Genomic DNA, 21,912 nt, shown 5'->3' with positions numbered 1-21,912 from the left:
ATAACTCTCATTTTCCCTAAAAAAGGGAATCGTCGTCGCAAGATAAACTGTCGTTCCGCTGGAAGCACGACAACGACGACAGGTGACGAGAACTGACAATGACTCGCGGCGTTAATCAAGGACGGCAGCGTTGAAGAGAAACGACGCGACGAGGAGAGCGAGGCGCAGCCAGGTCGGTAGCTGACGTCTAACTCAAGGATAGGTCGAGAGGAAATTAGTGTTCGTTCGCGGCCGCACGTCCTCGGTATGCGAGGTACTTTCGGGGATGTACTCACTCTCTCGAGGACGTCTTAGCGTTATTGGTTTTACCCCTCGAGACGCCTACAGCTGTTGAGAAGAGGGGGAGGTTGTTCCTTAAATGGAAACCGTGCAATGGTGCGAGACAGAGAGAAGTCGAGAAGCGGAACGAGGGTCGAGAGAGCGAGAAGTGGGTTCCTGAATGCCTCTTTCCTGCCACTGACAACGAGACTACTTCGCTTAAGTAATTAGACTGCCGACCGTTCGTTACCTCAGTCATTTCTGAGCAGTAGTACAAGAAACTGGCTGCTGCCCTGTCGCTTTCTCGATCGCGCGTTTTCAGCGTTCTAGAAATTTTTGTGTTTCGCCGGAAGCTCCCTTAAGACGGCATTTCAAGATGTTATTTTTCGAGCGATCTACAAGATGAAAAATTGTTAAGTAATCGCAGATCGATAGGGTTGAAATTTTTTGTAAATGTTTGATCATATCTATCTACTATCTTTAGTATTATTTAAATTATTACATGTTTTTCACAATGTGTCAGTCTGATGGTCTCCCGCGATTTATATTATTCTATCCATCCGAGATAGGAGAATGAAATATAATTAGAATTCATATAAACGTCGACATGATCCACTAGAACAAAACAAAGAAAAATGTATTTTGACAGAACGCAACACGTACGAAAAGTAAAGATATAATTTTTATCATGGAAATTTTATCCCATCCAATTGATACATCGTTTTCTTGCAATTATTCTAATTTTCTCATTCATTTGTCATTGAAATCACATATAGAAAATTAAGAACATATCTTTCTCAACCGTTTCAAACGAGAACATTCCTTCATGAAAGAATCCACGAAGGAATTAAGAATTGAAAATTTCCATGTACTAGAAATAAAAGTAAAAAATTATTCATTTTATAAGTATAGCAACGTACGAGAAAATATTTGCACTAACGAAAAGGAAGTTCTAGCGTATCATAGTCATCTTCTGCAATTCTAAAAATAATCGATCTTAAATATCCTGGGTAACGGTCGAGAATCTGGAAAGTAATAATCTTCGTCCGTTTGTTAGTTTCCACACCTAGAATCATGAATACTAATAACCGCTGTGGTTGGTGGGATCGGTAAATTGTTGAGATTTGTATAAGCACATAGCAGACCGTTCTTCTAATTATGATTCTTCATTCAAAACTTCGTATTCCGAACTGGCAATTTTCCAGTTCGTTCGATCAAAGAGGGTCAAGTGCAGCGTTTAGAAGAAATTGATACTCTTTCGATGGATGCGTATTTTTCCAAGAGCTGATCCGGAACAATAAGTCGTTTCGTATAATAATCATTCTAGATTGTATTGATGCTCCGCCTAGAAGATTAATAAAAGCTTTCTTAGTGTATATATACATGCATGCAAGGTGGCAACCATTACGATATTTATAACGAGTTATTAACGTCCAGAAGAACCACTTTTGCGTTCTTCTTGCATTCGAAAAGCATGGTAACGCCTATATATTGTAGTTGCAGCGTCTTATTGGATTGTTAAAGCTTCTAAAGAAACTCTGGAGCAAAAATATTGCAGAAAATTTATTCGCTTATTTTCCTAACTTGTATTCCAGTTGTATTCCACTGTCGCGTCAACTCTAAAACACAATAAATAATCAGCATTATTTAACATAGATGAAAAATAATTAACTTCTTATATATATATTATATATAAAAATACCTTTGTATACGTGTTGAATTCGATGATTACAACTATTCCAGTCTTATTGCATTGATAAAGCCAGCGATCAATAGATTGCATCGAAAGCGAAAGTAACGCGCAAGGTTGCGTTAATTCGAAAACAAATAATCAGCGTAGAGGAAAAAATAATTTCTTATCTCCTCCACCAAAGAATATCTCAAGCCATCAGCCAATAATGTTGGTAGTTCGCTTTGGAATATAACAACAATAACGCGTTTGATTTACGATTAAGTTGTCTCTGTTAACTTCGCATAACCAGTGGTGCAGAGTGCGTGAAGGACTTCTAGCAGCTTCGTTGGACGACGATAAACGGCGAGGAGGACCTACGAAGAGAAAGACTCAGCCTCGTGGACCAACTATTCCTCTCGTCTTGAACGGACGTTTATTTCGTCCGGGAGGCGAGGCCTCCTTCCGAACGAACCTCTCTCGTTATGGTAGAGTTGTACACGAATAGCCAGGGAATAGCAGTTAAGACCGACTAGACAATAAAAGTTGTCGTAAAGTTTGTCACTAAGCGTGCGCGCACGATGCCGCCGCGCCGGTTCGTTAATTTCACAGATTTATTGGCGCGTAAACTTGTTGAATCAATGTTCTCTTCGACCGCGAAACACCATTATGAATCGTTATGTAAGGCTAATTTTTGATTGCTTTATGTACCCTTTGCGTTTGTTGGGCAGACCTTTGTTCGAGGGGACGATTTAGAGTTTAGAGGGATGCGAAGGTCCATGGTCATTTCTAACAGAAGCGAGTCTCTGCTCGGTGTAATATTTCTAATTGCACGAAAATATACATTTCCTTGGACATGTACCTTGTTGAAAATCTTTTCAAGAATAGAGCCTTTTACATTTATTAAATGTTATTGCTTGTTGTTGAAACCGTCGAATATATTTAAAAATAATAAATTAGTATACAGACTATGTTCGCTGAGACGCTCGTACAGTGTATAAGTCGCAAAGTAAGATCGTTGATAAATACTCGATAGATGCTCGCTAGATACTCGTCGATAACTCAGTAGATAACTCTTCATAACTCTCAGATAACTCGTCGATACTGAACTCTTTTCGGTTGCGTCCGCTTATTTATACTGGTCGGGGGAGAGCCGGAAAATTCAAATTCGTCTTCGTTCGACGGTTGCACGCAGCGGCGACGTTGTGTTGCCTGGAGCTTATTTATTCTTACATTACATGTATCCTAACGATCTTGATACTCCGAGGCAAAACAACAACATGATTTGAATTGTCCTCTACTCATGTGCCGCTACACTACCTTTTACAATACAATGGAACCTTTTACCACCATTTATGTTTATCTGTTTCATCGCTTATTCCATGGTTATTTCAATCAGTTCGTATCTTAGTTTCTTATTCAGTTCTTTTCCAAACTGTGTACAAGAGTAGTGGACAGATGAAGAACTGTACCAATTATATTTCGTCTTCATCGTGAAATATGACCGGTCATTCTAATGTTGACCCTGGCGAGTGATGCTTGACTTCAATGGTCAGGCGTAGAATCTGTTGTTTCCATCTACCTTTTGCTTCTGACTGGAAATCTACATTTTACGTATACAAAAATATTTTTAACATTTATCTCTAACATTTTTAGACTCGTATTTCAGGGTACATTACACTCTCGTGTGATTAATAATGAAAACTTCTACGACCTATGTTCGGTGATTGTACAAGAGAATGTGTACTTATTAATGCATTTTTCTTTTAAAAATTATTCGAATTTGAAGGAAGAAATGTTTCATTCGCAGAGAAGACGCGAACCAATTTCCACCACTGGTCGACGCCTAGTTGAAAGATGATATATAAATACATTATCTAATCGTTAAACAGAAACTTATCTTAGCTTCTTAAATTTATATTAAATTATAATACTATTATACAACATATCTTTCTTATACATTTAAATCTCCTAACCGCAATAATCCCAATTCTTCAGCCACTTCGACAGATATCAGCTGACGATAGGATCCTACCGTGTTGCAGGTCCACGAACGAGGAGGGTGAAGAGGTCGGACGGCCGTGGCAATGGCGGCACACCCGAGGAAAAGCGTCCGCGGACCGCGTTCAGTGGCGAACAATTGGCCAGGCTGAAGAGGGAGTTCGCGGAGAATCGATACCTGACCGAACGAAGGAGGCAACAACTCTCGAGGGATTTGGGTTTGAACGAGGCGCAGATCAAGATCTGGTTTCAGAACAAGAGGGCGAAGATCAAGAAGGCCAGTGGCCAGAAGAATCCTCTCGCCCTTCAGCTGATGGCCCAGGGTCTTTACAATCATTCGACGGTGCCTCTAACGAAAGAGGAAGAGGAACAAGCGGCGGAACTTCAAGCAAAATGACGACAATAGGATCGATCGAATAATTGAAGCTAAACTTATCGACGAGCTCGTTCAACGTTTCGAAATCTCGCAAGAACTCTCATTTCTCGCGTTGAATGTCGATCGCGAGAGAATGAAAACGTGTCGTTGATAACGTATCTGGTGAATCGTGAAAACGGGAGTGGTTGTATGAATGCGTTAGTCTTAGATAATTTAACGTTCCTCCCATAAATTTTGTACGAAAGATCGTCATCGAGATCACAGCCACTTGCGCTCCAAAGATTGTACATCTCCATTCTATTTTCGATTTCCTGAAATTCGAAAATGTTCTCATAGTCAAATTAAGATTAACTTAGTCGGTTGCCTTTGTTTCTTCTATGTTTAAAAATTCGGATATTTATGTCGTGAAAAAAAAAAATTGATTGCCACCGACCGAATATTTAAGCGACTGCTGAACGAATTTTTGTAATTCGTTGTCTTAGAGCTTCCCATTTAACTTGAGACCGATAAAGCCGCGACGCGACGTATCCTGCGACAGGAAAGCTCATGAGTTACCGGCGTTATGAATCGAATGATGGTGGTCGTGCGCGCGGCGATCGCAACGATAGCTATCATTCAACATCGTTTGTAAGGGAGGAATTAGCACGTACGTTCCTATATCACGAATAAAAATGTCGTATTTAGAACCAGGGGAATGAACGGAGTGATCGATCGATCGTCGTGATTACACGCGAATCGTGTAAATCATGGTGAAATGGGTTGTACAGTGCCATTTGTACAGTTTTCTCGCGAACACAGTAGATCGAAAAAAAAAAAAAACGAATAGAAGTCATCGTTCTCTGATAAAGGAACCAGTATTCGAGGGAGAGACAAAGAGAGAATGAAGATACTTTAACCAAGGACAAGTGTGACAAGTTTGTATGAGAGAAATGGAAGAGAGAATGAGAGTGAAAATGTAAAGTTCTAGTTTCGTTTCGTTAATTTATTGTAAAAATGTAAGATATCGTACGATTGCGACGTGCAATAGAAAACATTATACATATATGTATGTATGAAGAGGAGTAAATAGAAACGACGTATATGTATAGGTATATATATATATATAAATATACATATATATATACGTATATGTATATATAAAAAAGATTGATATAAATTGTCGTGTAAATAAAGTGCAACTTAGCGAGAACGTCGTCTCGATAGACTGTTTAAAAATAACTTAGTTATTTATTTACCTATGCTAATACGGAAGGCTCGATACAATATCGGGCACTTATACCTTGTAAGAATTATTTAAAGATCGAATTAAATATTCCCACTATCATGAGCCACGTATCAACGTATACTTGTTCTATCTTCAACATCCATCCTGTTCCTATGCTCCTAGATAATTCCTTGATTGTATGGTTTACTCGCCGGTCAGGATAAACCTTATTCAAACGTTTGTACAAATACACCGACGATGCTGCGGTCTGATAAATACTCGATTAAATAATTACACGGCACCAATGAACCAAATTATCCAAGTAATTAACGGCGGTTCCGTTTCTAATAAGCGAATAAGATACGCTCCTTTTTTAGAAGATCAAAGGCTTCGACTTTGCATGAGATAGCAATATACTGAAACTTGGAATTTGATGTTTGCTAGATACGGGGCATATTAAACTTAAAAATTCTTTTCAAGAACTGAATTACATTAGGTTAAAGACAAAACCAACAATTGTACTTTAAACGTACTCCGATGGATGATGTCAACATTAAAGTTCAATAATTCACTAGTTTCCTCAGCAGCCGATCTACTGTCTCAAAATTAGGTTCCATTGAAGAGTTAAGTTGCATTAAAATCCTCCTAGTAAACCATCAAGAATCGACCCTGGACAAAATTTAATTTCGGAATAGGATTTCGTGAAAGTTGTATACTCCAAGTTTACATGTCTGTGTACATTAAAATAACATGTCAGTTTTGTAATAAGTGGTATCAATGATTATTAATCAAAGATACAAACGTCAAGTCGGTTGTGATATTGTATAGAGTTCCTAATAATATGATTATAATTTTACAAAGTCCGAACTATTTATTTAAGTAAACCATGATAAATAAAAGGAAATTAAAGTATCTCCGTTCATAAATGGGAGAGGAAACTGAAAATCCACGTTAATGAGGAAAAAATAAGGAAAGAAATGAAAGAGAGCAAACAATCTCGATAAACAATCCAATTAAAAGATCTCTAAAGAAGAAACGAGAGACAAGGTGATCGCGATCTCAAGACATTAACGCGGCGGAATCGATCGATGCTGTGAAAGCGGTACTAGACGCGAGCTAATTAACACCGGGAATGGAATCAATCGAGCCAGATGTTTATCGAAATTTATCGGCGCGACACTGGCGAACCGGTGGGTAGGCGAGAGAGAAAGACAGTGGCGAGAGGCGATCGGTGTCGGGATAAAAGGTTTCGGGGCGGGTCGATTCACATTCAGCATTTGGCGCATGCTTCCACCCTCGAGTCGTATTTCAGGCCCGTGCAAACCCTATGAAAAGCCCCTCCTGCCGGCGTGATATCGATTGATTTACAGTCGAAAGGTGGCCATCGTTGATATCAAACCAGCCACGCCTACGTTTATACCGTGAACGCGATATGCGTTTGTTGCACGGTGAGTGGTGTCGGTTAACGCACTTTATACATCATTTAACCTCCGCTAGCGTTGTTCCAACCTCCCTTGTTAATCGCTCAAGAGATAGGTCGTAGACGATCCTTACAAGTATGAGAAACTCGCGACGTTTGTAAGAATTTGTCCTTGAAAATTGAAAATTCGTAGTAGAGTCGAAGCTTTTAAGTCAACTTACCGATGTAAAGTTGAAATCATGTTGAAGTTAGATAGCCATCGGTAGGGTCGGAAATAAGAAGATCGAAGATAGAGTTCGTCGACGTTGGAGAATAAATAATTTCATTGGTTTCTTCGTGTATTGGTGTGCCCATTTTTCTTTTTCGATAATGGAGCCCAAAGGTTGTCGGCCAAAGATCGTCCACGATGTCCGAAGGATCAGCCTCGCTTTCGGGAACGTACCTGGTAAGTAATAGACGACATTAACGTACCGATGCCGACGTCGTGATGACTAATAAGCGACAATTATTTTTTTTTACAAGAACCGATGGTCGGAGACGGACAGAAGTTGAGTACCTGAACCATCCCGTAATATTTCATCGGTTGAATTTAAACGAAATCTCGTGAACGTCAAACCTCCATCGATTCTCATAAATTCGATTATTTACACGTATATTCTGAAATAAGTCATTGTAATTAAACTTGACAACCTTAAAGTGAGTGTAAATCGTAATACGCAGTAACAAATATTTCGTGCAGTCTCTGCTTCGCATGCGACGTATACGTAAAAATAAATATTTGGCCCTGTTCCTAATGCGATGCGTCACTCGTAACTCATGGAAATATTCAATGCTCGGCGCCTAGTAACGCTTGACTCCAAAATATATTGTCGATTGCTCGGAATCGGGAGGAAAGGTCGGCAACCGATACGTCCCTGTCAGATTATAATCGCGCCACTTGACAGACTCGCGCTTCTGTCTGTCCGGCAGGAGTACATGGCCCAAGTCGAGACTACTTATGGGTGAAGCGAGCCGCGAAGCCACACAAACGGTTCTTGGTGGCTCCTTTGTCCCGGAATCTTTACAAATGAGATACAACCAGGGAGAAAAGTCAGAGGCACGTGAGGAGGCAGCAAACATTAACCCTGTGACCGACCCGTTCGACATTCCTGAGCAACCGTGTGCGCCTTCTGTAACGCGGCGGGGACAGGAACCAGCCTTGGGAGCCTCCAGCCTCGAAATTATGCATCCGTCTCGAGAACCGACAGCGTACCGTGATTCATTTCACGTTGACGTATACTCCGCCACTTTGGAATAGTCGATGAAACGAATAGGGATTAGATGTTGACCGTAGATGCTGGTGTTACCGATTGAAACGTCGATGATGCGCGTTAAACAGATGCGGCTGGAATAATCCCTGAATCGTTGGGAAACAAATGGTTTCCGTTTCACGAGAGTCGCACGATTTGATCCTCGTGAAAGACAATTCTGTTTCGTTGTTTCAACGTATGCGCGTTTCCCTTTTATGCATGCAACACGCTGCATATTACCTGGCTCGCTCGAACTGTTTAGAAAAAGAACCAGATGCAAATTCGTCGGAGATTACCGGTCAGTTTGGTTCGGCCTCTGTTTACATACGAGATCAGCCCAACAGAACGAGCCGATCCGGAGGCAGCGGTATCGGTCTATCTTGCGCCATAAATCGCAGGCAAATCGCGCGTGGGCCATGGGACTCAATAAAGTAATGCGGAAGGGAATTATTGAGCCTGTTAATCAGCCGTAAATAACGTCCTAGAATTCTCTAGTTGCGCGCCTCGGACACCAGATAAGCACCTAGAGAAACGGAAAAAAGTGAAAATGGTTTATAGATAAGGGGACGCGCGCTATCAATCGACGTTGCACTTACCGTGCTTGCATACCTCTCGACGCGTTCTTGGCGTACCATTGATATATTCGGACGCCAGCTCGCAGCTTTCGTCTGATCGTATCTTAATTGCATGATTTTTCACGAGATTGTAGGTATTTATTGGTTTATTCCGCTTTTCGTTTTTCTTCGTTATCCTCTTGTCTCTTTATCAGTGTATTATATTCACGATCACTTCTTTTGCTCTTATTTTGTGGAAGTTGCACATAAAAGATTGTCTCTAATGTTTAACTCCGTTTTGAAAATTTGTTTGTTTCTCTAAGTTTCCCAATTTTTTTCTACATATTCAAAAAGTTTAATCCTGCGATTTGTTCCATTATCGAAATCGCCACCCGATAGGATGGTGCGGCGGGTCAGCTACGCAGGATTAAGAGAAGGATAATAATTCGTGGCGGCCGTGAGAGATCGGTAGACCGAGATCTTCAAGGATGATCGTCGTTAGTGAACGGGGCATTAGTCGTACGGTAGCCGATGCCGATGGATACGCTCCACCGTCAGTGGGGAGCCAACGTGGAAAGCAGCGTCGGGAGATCTGATGGTGACGGGTATTAAAATTAATGGTCAACCGTGCACGCTGACGTGTCACCTTATACCTCCATGCGTCATTTTGATTGACCAATAAATTATCTCGTGGAAGGTCTCGCGCGTGCTTGACCATCGCTGTTCTCGCGGTTCTTTGCTCATTCAAGTAAAAGTCTGACCGTTGTGTAATTTGTTGGTCGTTTCACGCGGTGAAACGAAGGCATACTTTTACGAGCTTGAGAAGTCGATAAGAATCTTCGTAGAAATTTCAAATAAACACCAAGGTATCTCTTAGTACATGAAAGGTGTACATAGACATTTTACTGAAAATTTACTGAAAATCACGAAATCAAATCGAAGGGTGGATTACACAAACACATCAGTACCTGATTGTTATATGCACATCAGAACATAACTTAAAAGTAGAATTTTGAGTATTAAAGCTAGGTATGGTAGTAAGTTAGAGTTACTTATGTCAATATCTTCAACATCTTAAAATTTAATTTTTAATTTTACATGGAATAATCAAACGTGATTAAGCCTTACCACGTGATTAATCTTGCATATAATAACGAAAGAATGAAAAAATATCGTACATGCTTATGCATGAGAAAATGATTCAAATAACCCTATGGTAGCCCTATTTGAGTTAACAAGGATATATCACATCAGTTAAAAAGAGTTACGTAATGTGTTTTCAAATGTAAGTCGTAAAAATTGTTGGTAAACAAAATAATTTGGCGAGTTACTTAGCTTGACTCAAATATCTCTCCCTTATCCTATAGCAAGAGAATCAAGGTGCAGGTTCAATAATAATCTCGTGGCGACGCGACGGTTCATTCGTTGCATGTATCGAAACAAGCGGACAGCAGTTTTGCTTGTGGCAGAGTAACAATAACGAACTCTCTGTTTCGTGAATTTCCCCGAAACAGCTTGAAGCAGGGTTTAATGGCTTAATCCGCATGTTCCGGCAACTCGATGTGTGGGCCAGCGGGTCGATGGTCCCCTTTGAAATTTTCTTTTGCTGCTGGTCCCCATGGAAGGCGCGTTACCGGCCACCGATGGGACAAAACTCGAGAGCGCTGCCTTGTTTTTAGTCGCACCACAGGCCAAATGACCGGGACGCGGCACTCTCATGCATGAATGCAACGTCAGCTGCCATCCCGGGATATAGCGAACTCTTCATTAACCGTGCAAGGGGTTACGGAGAACGAAACGTCGTCTTCGCTCGTGAAATGGTTCCCTGATCCTTAATATTGCTACTACGTCTGCCGCCAGTAAATCTGAATTTTAATTGGACCGCGATAACATATGGGTGATGAAAGCCATGATGTATCCGAGAGTAATAAGAAAGTCATCTTCTTGTGACTCTCGTCTTGTCATCTTCTGTATAAATCTGTAGTTGTACGTTTTTATCGTCATTTGAATTTCAATGTTCAACCTGAAAAAAAGAAATTCAAATGAAAATGTAAACAATTTAACTATTTCTTAAGACGGATACTGTCCCCAAACTGTGTGCAAACAGATGACTACAGTAAGTGATATCGCATAACATATTTCACAAACATATTTACGAACAGTATGACAAATGTACAACGAACTATTCATATATTATTTGCGAGTATTCAAATTCAAACGAAAAAGTATTAAGGTGACAGCACTAAGAGACACAATTTCGTATTACGTCTACAGATTTCCTCTTATGAAATCGGGTCCAATTTATTCCAAACCATCGTTACTATCGATCGACAGGATGCTCAGTGTGAATAGAGAAAGATACTGGTAAGATGATTCCGAACTGTCGACGATCCAATCCCTGATTCGGTGACTTTAACGAAAATTAAGTGAGATAGGTCCAGACGGGCCAATGCTTTTTGACAGCGGTCAAACTCTCTGCGGGGATCATAGGATCGGTCGTCCGGTATTTAGTTTCCTAGTGTCATGTCCACCTTTACGCGTCCGCGCCTCTCGACAAGTCCGAACTCCAAACATGTCTGGCCGTGGATACTCTCGCGCGTCACAGCTCTATTCGACAATCGGAACCAGTTTTAAAACCTAAGCCACGCCAACTTTTATGGATTATAGAGAGATCGACCAGAAGAAATTATAACGAGTTGTCTTGTTTTCCAGATAGTTTCAATCCTGAAATAGTTTCGTTTTCATTAGCTTGTTTAATTTCATTAATTTGTAGATAAATTGGAGTAGAGTTACTTTGCAGCTGCACTAATCAGAAAATCACAATTTGAAATCCAGATCCATTTGAATTCGTCCAAGTCAAATTGTAACTGGAATTTATATGAAAAAGGTTCATTAATCCCCCCTCCCTCCCATTACCTATTTTATTAATTCATTTAAATAAATATCGATAAGATAAATGAAGTTCTACTGTATTCTAATTTTTAATAATAGACAATTTAAAATATCTGAGAGAAGATCTTCTAGATCCTCTTAAAGCGTATGCAAAAGTTTCTTTCGGGATCATCGAAAAAGGTTGCACGGAGCAAGTTCGCCGTTCTAATGAACCGCAGTTTCGGTCTGTTATTCGTGATCTCGATACAAATCTGGACGGTTGTGCAAAAATTCGCGTTAGATCGAAGAACGACGAGAAACGAGAAGGAATTCCCGAATCCGTGGTAGCCTATAGGTGGATGAGTCACCACCTTCGGGATCGAGCGTAGAAGGTAAAGAGCCGCGGCGAGCAAGAGAGGAGAAACGAGAGAAAAACGAACATGAGAGGAGCTGAAGAGAACCTTCAAGTGGTGGGGACATCGTGGTAGAGTGGTGGTACCGGTTGGAAAGAGTGGAAAGGGAGAGGTGGGATTCGAACCCCGGGACCACACACGACGCTCCACGCGTCTGCGACTCGGTTACATTGCTTAATTGTAAACGGCCCAGTGGTTCTCAAGTTCTTCTCTCAGTTTATACATTTTAACTCTTCTCAAGTTATTTTAAGATAGAAATTCTAATTTCTTTGCAATTAGTACGTTCGTTGCTACATGCACTGCTCTTCAAACACTGACTAATCGGACAGCAATTTCTATATCGTTAGCGTTACAATTTCTAATGAAATAAATTCAAGAAATAGAATAGAAATTCTAATTCCTTTACTGCGTACTAAATGTTCCGTTCTTTTCAACATTAATTAGTTTTGGGACAATTTTTATATCATTACCAATAAAATTTTAACGTCGATGAATTATAATAAAGTACCAAAAAAGTTATATGTTTTTGTTCATTTTGAAACTAAAGAACCAACGAATAAGTCTGTAATAAAGTACTAGAAATTACAAGATAGAAGGTAAATTCCCTTGATGAATACAAATTAACGATGAAATTTCAATTCATTCAAGAAAAGAAGAAGCCATCAGTAAATGGCGATTCGTAGCATTTGTTAGTCAGAGTTGGAGCAGGTGTTTATGAAGATTTTAATCATATTCGATCGAGAAGAATTCGAGGAGGGCTCGCGTCAGAAGTATTCGGGCAATGATAACGAACAAGAGTTCAGAAGCCTGATTTCTTATCTGCAACATCGTTAATGCCATCGATTGTTCCCTTGCGGCGCGGCGGTTCCAACTAATTAAAACCAGAGTCTCATCGAGTCTTCTTCGTTCTCCTCTTTTACCTCGTGGCTTCCGCCGGTCGTGTTGTGACCTCTCCCTTTCCTCTACTTTTCGGCATTCCTCAAACATTATTCCGTCCTTCTTTCTTGGATATCTAGTGTCCGCTTAATAGGCTTACATAACGTTACTGAAAAAGGTCTCGGCAAAATTCATTTTACTTTAATACGTGCACGGAATAACGTACCTATTTACCTAAATCCTACTAGGGATATGCATGGTTCGTTTAAACGACTTTATTGCTGAATAGTTCTTAACCCATAGAGGCTATCGTCGAAAATAATTGCGGTAATTTTATCGTAAGCAAAATTTCAGTCCGTACATATCTTTTTATTTTACAAATCGATGAAGTCAAACTAATGCAATTGTATTATTATCCAGTATTAGATGAAAAGTAGAAAAATTATTGCATGCAACAATTACAAATAACATTACGATTATACGCTTATAGGACGATAATATTAAACTAAAATTTACATGGCGTAAAATTTAAGGATTTGTTTTGCAGATTATTCGTGATAGACAAGTTCGTCTATCGATTCGTTATGATCCTTTAAAAATAATGCAAAAATATAATATATAATCTTTAATACATACGTAGAACGTTTTTGTAAATGTGGAAGAAAGGACAGGCAACAAAAGACTTCTTCAAATCCCCATGCTTTTGTAGTATCATAATCGCGAGGAACCTCTGAGATCCCGTCAGCGATCCTGTGAAAGATTCCCAAGTGATTTTCGACTTCCTTTGTTAAATCTTGCCTGAAACATTTCGAATAATACCATTAGATATGACACTTTATTCGAAGTCAGATCATATTCCTGTGGTGTAACATAAACGTCGTTATAGAATCGACAACTATATCAACGTTTCATTTATAACAATATTTTACAAAATTACATGTGTGATAAATGTAATCAACTATATAGCATTCACATTTGAGACGAAATTTAAATATATTTTGCAATTCACTGTTATTTATGTTATCTTCTCATAATAAATTAATTTATAGAAATAATTTATAGAAATAATAATAGTGAAATTGAAAAATTAATAAAAAATGAAGTTGATGAGTATGGCTTCCAAAAGACACATTTACTGCGATATTCTTATTAATGGTTATGTGTATTAGTCGATGTAAGAAGAAATACCAAGCTATTATTATTATTAAGTTGCTAGTCGTTATTGGTTATATGTCTTATCTGATATAGAAAGAAATCATGAAGTTGCTAGTTGTTATTGGTTATATGTCTTATCTGATATAGAAAGAAATCATAAAGTAAAATAAGTCACATACTTGTTGTTTGTATGTTTAGATCTCCAATCAATTGGTTATGTCGATTTCGCTAGCGTCGTGAATTCTGTGTTGTTGACAAACCGACATGATTCTCCGCAGCGTAGTAAATTTTCATCGACTGCCGCCGCCTCGAGCATTAAAAATAACTCCAACAAATTTCTGAAATCACCTGCGACAAATAATAATTAAACTGTCAGACTCTTAAATAATTTTGAGCAATTAAGAAATTTACGCACTCTCTCGACGTTTACCGCCTAACTGACGTTCTGCGCATCCTTCAGCGCATCCTTCTGCGCAATTAACGTTCCAAAACGCGTCCTCAATCAAATTACCTAGACTTTTGCCTGAAATACGTTCTACTCGTGTATTAGTGTGTTTGTTACGTGAAATCAACAACAGTAAACTCGCGAGATGACGATACCCAATCAAACGAAAAAGTATAACACAATACACCATACTAAAGTTTACTCCCATCTTGCAGTAATATCATTACAATCCGCATCGTTTATTATCCGTTGTAAAATATGATCTACTAGTAAGTATATAATATTGTAGTAGATACTTCTTAACGATATCATATATCAATATGTTCATTTTCGTGAAGTGATATCAAACACGTGAACACTAACGAAAGATATAACGCTATAGATCGCGTAAGCATCTTCCATATTCATTTTTACAACTGTCATTATCTCGGTTTACGTGAAGACAATGCTATCGATCTCGTGAAGCGACCCGGTCAATAGTGAAAAATATAATACAATAGATCGCGTTAACATCTTTGATATTTATTGTTGTAACTGTCAGTGTGTTCTTTTACGTAAAGTGACAATACAGGGATAGTAAAAAATATAACACGATGAAGTGCATTAACATCTTCGATATTCACTTTGCAACTCTCGCGATAATATCGTTGCGATTCGACCAATAGTGATTCGCATCGTTCGTCATATGTACGTCACAAGATACGGTCTGCTCGTATATTAGTGTGTTCGTTCCTTCAGTAATATCGAACTGAATAATATCAATAATAACCTGTGAAGTGACAATACGTTAAACGAAAAGTATAATACAGTAGATCGGATTAGCATCTTCAATATTCTCAATATCCTTTCTTCAATATTTTTCAATATATCTACTATGTATTTACTGTATTATTCTTTCCGATCTCGTGACAATATCGATGCGATTCGACTAATCGTGACTGACATGATTATCATACGTCGATAACTACGTCACACACTGCATACAGTACGGCGTTGCGATCAATTAAAGTAGCACCAAAAAGAAAACGCGCGTAATGAGCAAATTCGGTGAAAGTGTAAAGTTGTGTCATTAAATCGAGGAGAACTATGCCTTGGAGATTTACGCTAGCCATGGATTACGGATTCGTCACGCAGTCAATGGTGAGTGCTCTTTTACAACCTCCTGTTTATTGTTTACAATTTTTTTGACAGTCCGCGAGATAAATGCTCGCCAAAGGGGCCAGGAAACCAACGCAGTAAATATGGCGTGCGTGCATTTCGGTACAGTTATAGCAATGTTACGCTTTAGTTCTTAATTTACTGTTTACGATCGTTTACGATATAGTGCACCGAAAAATTTTCGCTGTTTGAACTTTTGGGTAGATGACGATTCTTTTAGATATTTCGAAGACAGGAAAAGGGAATGTATATAATATAACATATATAATACATATTGAACCGTGTAGATCCTTCTCCTTTCACTGCAACATATTCAAAGAAATTTCTGTCATCTTGTCCTTCAATTCGTTTTTCTTGTGAAAAAAAGTTCTTAGTCACGACTCGGGCCACTTTCTAGGTTTGTCTCTGACCCTACAAATTATAGCTGTCCATTTATCGACGCCTCCACGTTCGTGTATTCAGTTTGTCTAGACGCGAACAAAATTTCCGCCGAGTGGTCCGCCATTTTTGATAAAATGAAGCATTGTAGTGTTTGCATCAAAGAATGCAAAAGAGTACTTTTTAACAACCAATTCCACTAGAAACAATTACACACATATTTTCTTTAAATTAGAAAATATTACTAAAATAAGATAGTTAGTGCTTCCACAGCTCTAACCCATAGACAAGATAATATATTCACCAGTATCTTTTAATAATGGACTTCCATTAAAAAAACATTTAGATAATATACTTGTCTCCAATTGAACCATATTAGTATAAAATTCTTAATGTTCCCAGAATTTCAGCTTTTCAAAAATATAAGAAATTTACCAATATTGTTAACAATAATTTTCTACTATGAATAAATGAATAATATTATTTGACTCGAAATAAATTATATGACTAAATCAAAATTCTTAATGTACTCACGGTTTCTATCCTTAAAAAAAGTAACGAATTTACTAGTATTTCCGAAGAATCGGGTTTCATTAAAAAAAAAAACCAGTTATAAAATATACTTGACTTCAATTGAACCATTCTACTAAAATAGAATTCTCAACGTATTCACAGTTTCAATCTTCACATTTAAAAGAATTTATACTACCTTGACACGATTAGTCATTAACCTAATTAGTATCATTCAAAGCTCCAAGTCATCAGAATCAAAATACTGTATGTATCTATATTTCAAAGAATCTAAACTAACCGTAACAAGAGCAGGCCAACTACGAAGGCGAGTAGTGAAACGAGAAAGTAAGCGCCGGCGCCCTGACCGTCAGGTTTCGTCGACGCAGATTCGTCGTTAGGATCGACGGGCGTATCGAAGCCGGCGCGGCGCGGCGCGGTCTGATATCAGCCACGGCGAATGTCTTCGGGGTGGCTAGTAAGTCGCGTGTGACGGGAGGGCCACCCATGTAGCTGTTGTTCGCTCGCATCTATCATGGAGCCACCTTCTTTTCTCGGCAGCTTAAGCCCCAATAAAAGCCCCCGGTTCGGCCTGTGTCTCCGGATCGAGCAAAAAATCGACCATTATCTCGCGAGTTTCTCGACCGGAGCCACCGATGGATCCGAGTTACTCGGCGACCTATCCGTTTCGATTCACCCATCGTGATTCACTTCTCCTAATATCATTCGGCCCGGCGATTTTTCTTCCTAGCGTTTATCGTGCTTTCCGTTCTTCCGCGTCCCACATTCTTGTTAAATTCCAACATCGTACAGCCAGAAACGGACCTCATTTAATCCTAACCAGTGATACGTACATTTTATGGCTTGTGATTTAATGTCTGATGAAGTAGCAAACGCTTATTTGGCAAGACACTATGGGACGTAATCATTCCCAGTTTTAGCATGATGGAACAAGACGCTTGTTTAATGGACGTACTAATAGAGCAAAAGATAATTGTTTACCGAGTAGCCAAAGACGAAGAAAAAAAAAAACACACGCATATACTGGTCCTTGGAGAGTTAATCGTCCAAGCACAGAAGATTCGTAATTACGCGCGATACGTTTGGACTCAAGGCTGAGTTACATACGGTTTCGTACGATTCTCAATTACCTTTGAAACTCACGATCCCTCTTCAGATGGCGAATTAACGATGCACGCTAATCGCAAGCAGGTGTTTCCATCGTGGATACTTAGAAGTCTTGTGCATACCGTGGATCTCTTCGAAAAAGGAATCGTCGTACTTTTTGCTCTCGGTGGTGATCGTTACACTAGCGATATCGTTTCCGTTGGTGTCGAGATCGAACGGTAGCATCGGGGTTAATTAGCGCGGTTCGCGATACACATGCACGCGATCGTGTATATACAGACACATTCGAGTGAAGGAGAACGCTCGTTAACCCAGATTTTCGCGATATACTATATATAGAGTGTCCCTGTGAAATGATTATTTCGATCGGGAATTGCGACTTCACGCTTCGATTTCGCACCGACCGCGACGCCGACTTTCATCCAGCCGCCTTCTTTTCATGGCGACCACTGGCTCGTTGTGTTTCTTGCTTTTGGAGTTGGAATAGCTCGAAGTTCATCACTTTTATGGTTACTGTAGAATGTTTTGTCGATGTTCCAGGCAATCCTCGAATCCGATAAAATTCTTCGCTTCAGTTGCTACTGTATACGCGCCGTGTTAGCGTTTCGCATCAACAGAGATTGAGTTATAAAACACAAGAGAAGAACAGATAATGGATACTGCATGATTCACGATTCATCTTAATTTTGTGTGAATAACCGTTGACAAAATTTCCTTACAGACAAAATTATCTATTTAAAAGAGAAGCTGTTCACAATATACCTACAACCTCGAATTAACTAAATGAAGAATGCTTCCCACAATCGTACAGATCTAAACCCAACAAACTGCCCACATTCATTTTCTCCGCAACCGATCTCTAATCAACAATCGCAACAACGTGTTCCGCAAGTTACATTCAAGGTTACCGAACGCATCCTTTGAACACCCAAGTCGGTTTCTCGGGGATCGTCGATCGCAATCTATCGATACCCGTAATCGATTCCATAGTATCTGGAGCCTAGTGTGCGCCGGATCGTCCTATCGTCCGTTCCTCCGTTCATCGCTTAATTATTACGGGCGTGCACATAGTATACGGCTGCGATAGCACATAACCGGCGATTTGCGCCGCCGGAATTTATCACCTCCGTAATTGGCAATCGTTTATCCGCACAGAACCAGTACCACCGGCGTCGGTATCCGCGGATTATCATCGAACACCGCGCACGTCCGACCCGGGTCGCCCGCCTTCTCCGAGTACCTCCAATTCGGATCGTTAATTCGCCAGGCATTTACATTTTCAATTACCCTTCTTCTCCTATGCGCCGAGCCGCGGCACCGAACACACGGGCCGCTCGCTTGCGAGGTCCACTCCGTCGAAAATGATTACCGCCCTCTTCGACGATCTTTTTAACCCTTAACACTTTGACTGTCACGTTGGTCATACATGACCCGCCACGGTTACTCCTGAGACGACACGGTGGTCATTGGTCACCGGAGCGCTTGAACTTTTTACAATTGTAAAAATTATATGAAAATTGACAGTTAGGGCATTTTGAATATAACTGATAAATAAAAGATACTTTGAAATAAAAAGTGCCCCATTGAACAATTAAACATTTTTATTAGAACATCGATAAAAAAAATGAGAACAAATCTTGCATCTAACGGTGCACTGTGTTAAAACACTTTAAACATAAATCTGGACAATAGATGATCACCCTTTTGGTCCGATTCTTAGCAATTTTTGATCCTGATTGCTTAACATTTTTTTGTAGGACTCTCTGCAAAATTTTCGTTTGCCCTTCTTTCTTCTGCATTTCGTGTCGCGATCTTTGTCGAATTAGTATATTTTACGGCTCTGGTGAATGGCACTGTGTAAGGTGTATCGCGAGTGCCATTCTAAAATCTGATACCTCGATTTTTGTTTCTGTTGCTTGTTTATATAGTATCATCGCGTTTGAAATTGATGTATTTAACAATAACTCTAAAGCTAATTTTATATACCACTTGAGGGTTCTTCTATGTGTTGTAGAATATGCTATCATTTGATCCGATAAATCTACAGCACAGTTTCCTCTGTTGTGATCTACCACTACCATTGGTTTATCACAAACATAATTTTTTTGCGGACTTCTACCATTTCAGCCGAATGTTTCGTCGGAATCATACAAATGTCACGCTTGTCTTTCCAACTTACTATTATATATAGAATAAGCAAATACCGTTTTCTAATATCTTGTACACGTTTCAACAATATATTCTGCACGTTTTGCTTGCGACGAAATAACAAATACGAATGGTTTGTTGAAATAAACGAAGCCTCGTTATAATATGTCGTTATCAACTGTTATCAAGGCGCCACGGTGGTCACCCGTGACCACCAATAAGGTAAACGTTCCATTGGGGAAGAATGTTGTCTTGCATCGTCAATTTATTATTATTTTGCCATTATATGCTTCGAATAATAAAAATACTCCCGTGGCATCCTGAGCGAAACATGCAATTTCGGCGTGGCAGTCAAAGTGTTAACGCTCCAAGTGTCTCTCTCAAGCACCGCAATACGGCGTTCTACTCCAAGTGTGTGTGTCTATCCCAAAGAATGTTTTAAAAAATCCCACATATTGCTCAATTATAAATAATATAAATAATGCAATCAAAATTATATTACTTCTGAGACGAATAAAGATTGTTTTGAGTAACTTTAATATTATTATTCATACGTCATTGTAGCATTTAAAATCTGACACTTAAAAACTTGCAAGTCGAGGTATGATGAAAATAAGTTTGAGTTGCCGATGGATATTCACAATTAAAAGTCGCAGCGTTAAGGGTTAACTTTCCTCCTACGAAAAAGGGGTGAAAATCTGGCGCGATATGTTCTAAATAAGATAAATATATCTTAAATGGTTGAATACGATTTTATTGGCAATAAGACATTTTACTTTTTAGAAAATCAACAGTTTTGCATTTATGAATGAGATATTTGAGTCGTACAGTTAATCTAAAAAAGGGATGAAAGTTTAACGTCATACACCTTAAACACGAATGCATGGGATTTTTTATCAGGCAAAAGGAATTTAGTTTCTTATGGCGTTAACATTTTGGTACTTGTGGATGAGATATTTAATTCATGTGGAAATCAAATTCATCAGCTCTCTTACGATAAATTATAATAATATTAATCAACTTTATAGATAATTTAGTTGATCGCTATGAACAGAATATCTGGCGTGTTTTTAAATTAATCTTTTCAATATGGTGTCCGAGAGTTTGAGATTAAAAGCAGAGCTATTTAAAGAAGAACATTGAAGTGATTTGATTCAATTGACTAGGATTGAACGGTAGAGCGATCAAGTGGAAATAAATCTCATCGCAAAGATGAAACTTCATCCCGATAAAGCGTAAAGACCCAGAACTTGCACGATGGTGGATTCCTAGAAAACTGAATTGGGTTCCTCGATAGTCAGATGCAGATCCTGTGAAATTATCTCGGAATTGAATTCTCGTAGGAATATCATATTTTGCAAAATCCTCGACCGATATTAATTCGTTTGGCAAAGGAGGTACGAAATCGATTTCTCGACTACCGAAATCCTCGTTTCAAGATCTTTGCCAATGAGAGAGAGCATCGTTCTTCCCGTGAAGCATTTCACGATGCTGGATCTGATCGGTCAATGTATATGAAAATTTATTAACGTCCATTTTCTGTGTAATTACCCGCATGCGGCATACACTGCCAAGACGTTCTTACGAGCCCGACATGTTCTCGTCTGAGTGTTCGGCATCGTTAAAGTTATTGGGCGGACAGAACTCGTGTTTGACACGGCAACGTCTTATTCGCCGCGTGTTCGTCGATTCGCAATGGCGAAGGGAACCGCGAGAATTTGATTAGATCCATCGTCAGTGATTTGCTTCTGTCTCGAGCTTTCGATAAATTCAGTTCGGCTTTCAATTTCTGCTTCAGGAACTGGAATATTACATATCTATGGTTACACTAACCAGTCGGCGATCAAACTGAGTGACTTCATTTTTGAAAAATTTGTCAATTTTAGTATCAGTTCGTAGAATTACAATGTACGATTAGCACTTGACTTCTCAGAAATCAAACGATTTATCTTGATGGAGTTGATCAATTCGACTTCTACTTGACTCGTACATTGCTTTAAGACCGGTTATTTTATCTTATAAAGCGTATATAATGCACCGGCTCAACGAAAATTATCAG

The 21,912-nt window shown here is 39.2% G+C and overlaps 1 protein-coding gene and 1 long non-coding RNA gene across 4 annotated transcripts in view; one reads left to right on the top strand and one right to left on the bottom strand.

Annotated features, from left to right (window-relative positions):
* The window catches only part of LOC122572320 (segmentation polarity homeobox protein engrailed-like), a 102,995-nt gene extending 97,400 nt beyond the window's left edge, over positions 1–5,595 (top strand). The window contains exon 3 of one of the 3 annotated variants that reach the window (XR_006318464.1): positions 3,973–4,109. Coding sequence is in view for 2 of the 3 variants with exons in the window: in XM_043737209.1 (XP_043593144.1) it covers positions 3,955–4,325 (371 nt within the window). In the remaining variant the exon portion in view is untranslated. Of the gene's footprint in view, positions 1–3,954 lie in introns of all 3 variants that reach the window. The other 2 variants (XM_043737209.1, XM_043737296.1) reach the window with 2 other exon arrangements.
* On the bottom strand, positions 4,485–14,621 carry LOC122572497. Its single transcript, XR_006318475.1, has 5 exons — positions 14,502–14,621; positions 14,266–14,434; positions 13,568–13,729; positions 7,150–7,370; positions 4,485–4,615 (listed from the first exon to the last, which is right to left on the bottom strand). It is a non-coding gene; the product is annotated as an uncharacterized LOC122572497 (long non-coding RNA).
* Positions 14,622–21,912: the final 7,291 nt, after the last annotated feature.

Source organism: Bombus pyrosoma, linkage group LG1 (genome assembly GCF_014825855.1).
Source record: "Bombus pyrosoma isolate SC7728 linkage group LG1, ASM1482585v1, whole genome shotgun sequence".
Lineage (NCBI taxonomy): Eukaryota > Metazoa > Arthropoda > Insecta > Hymenoptera > Apidae > Bombus > Bombus pyrosoma.
The sequence above is the reverse complement of the archived record's forward strand: the minus strand, read 5'-3'. Positions and strand labels throughout refer to the sequence as shown.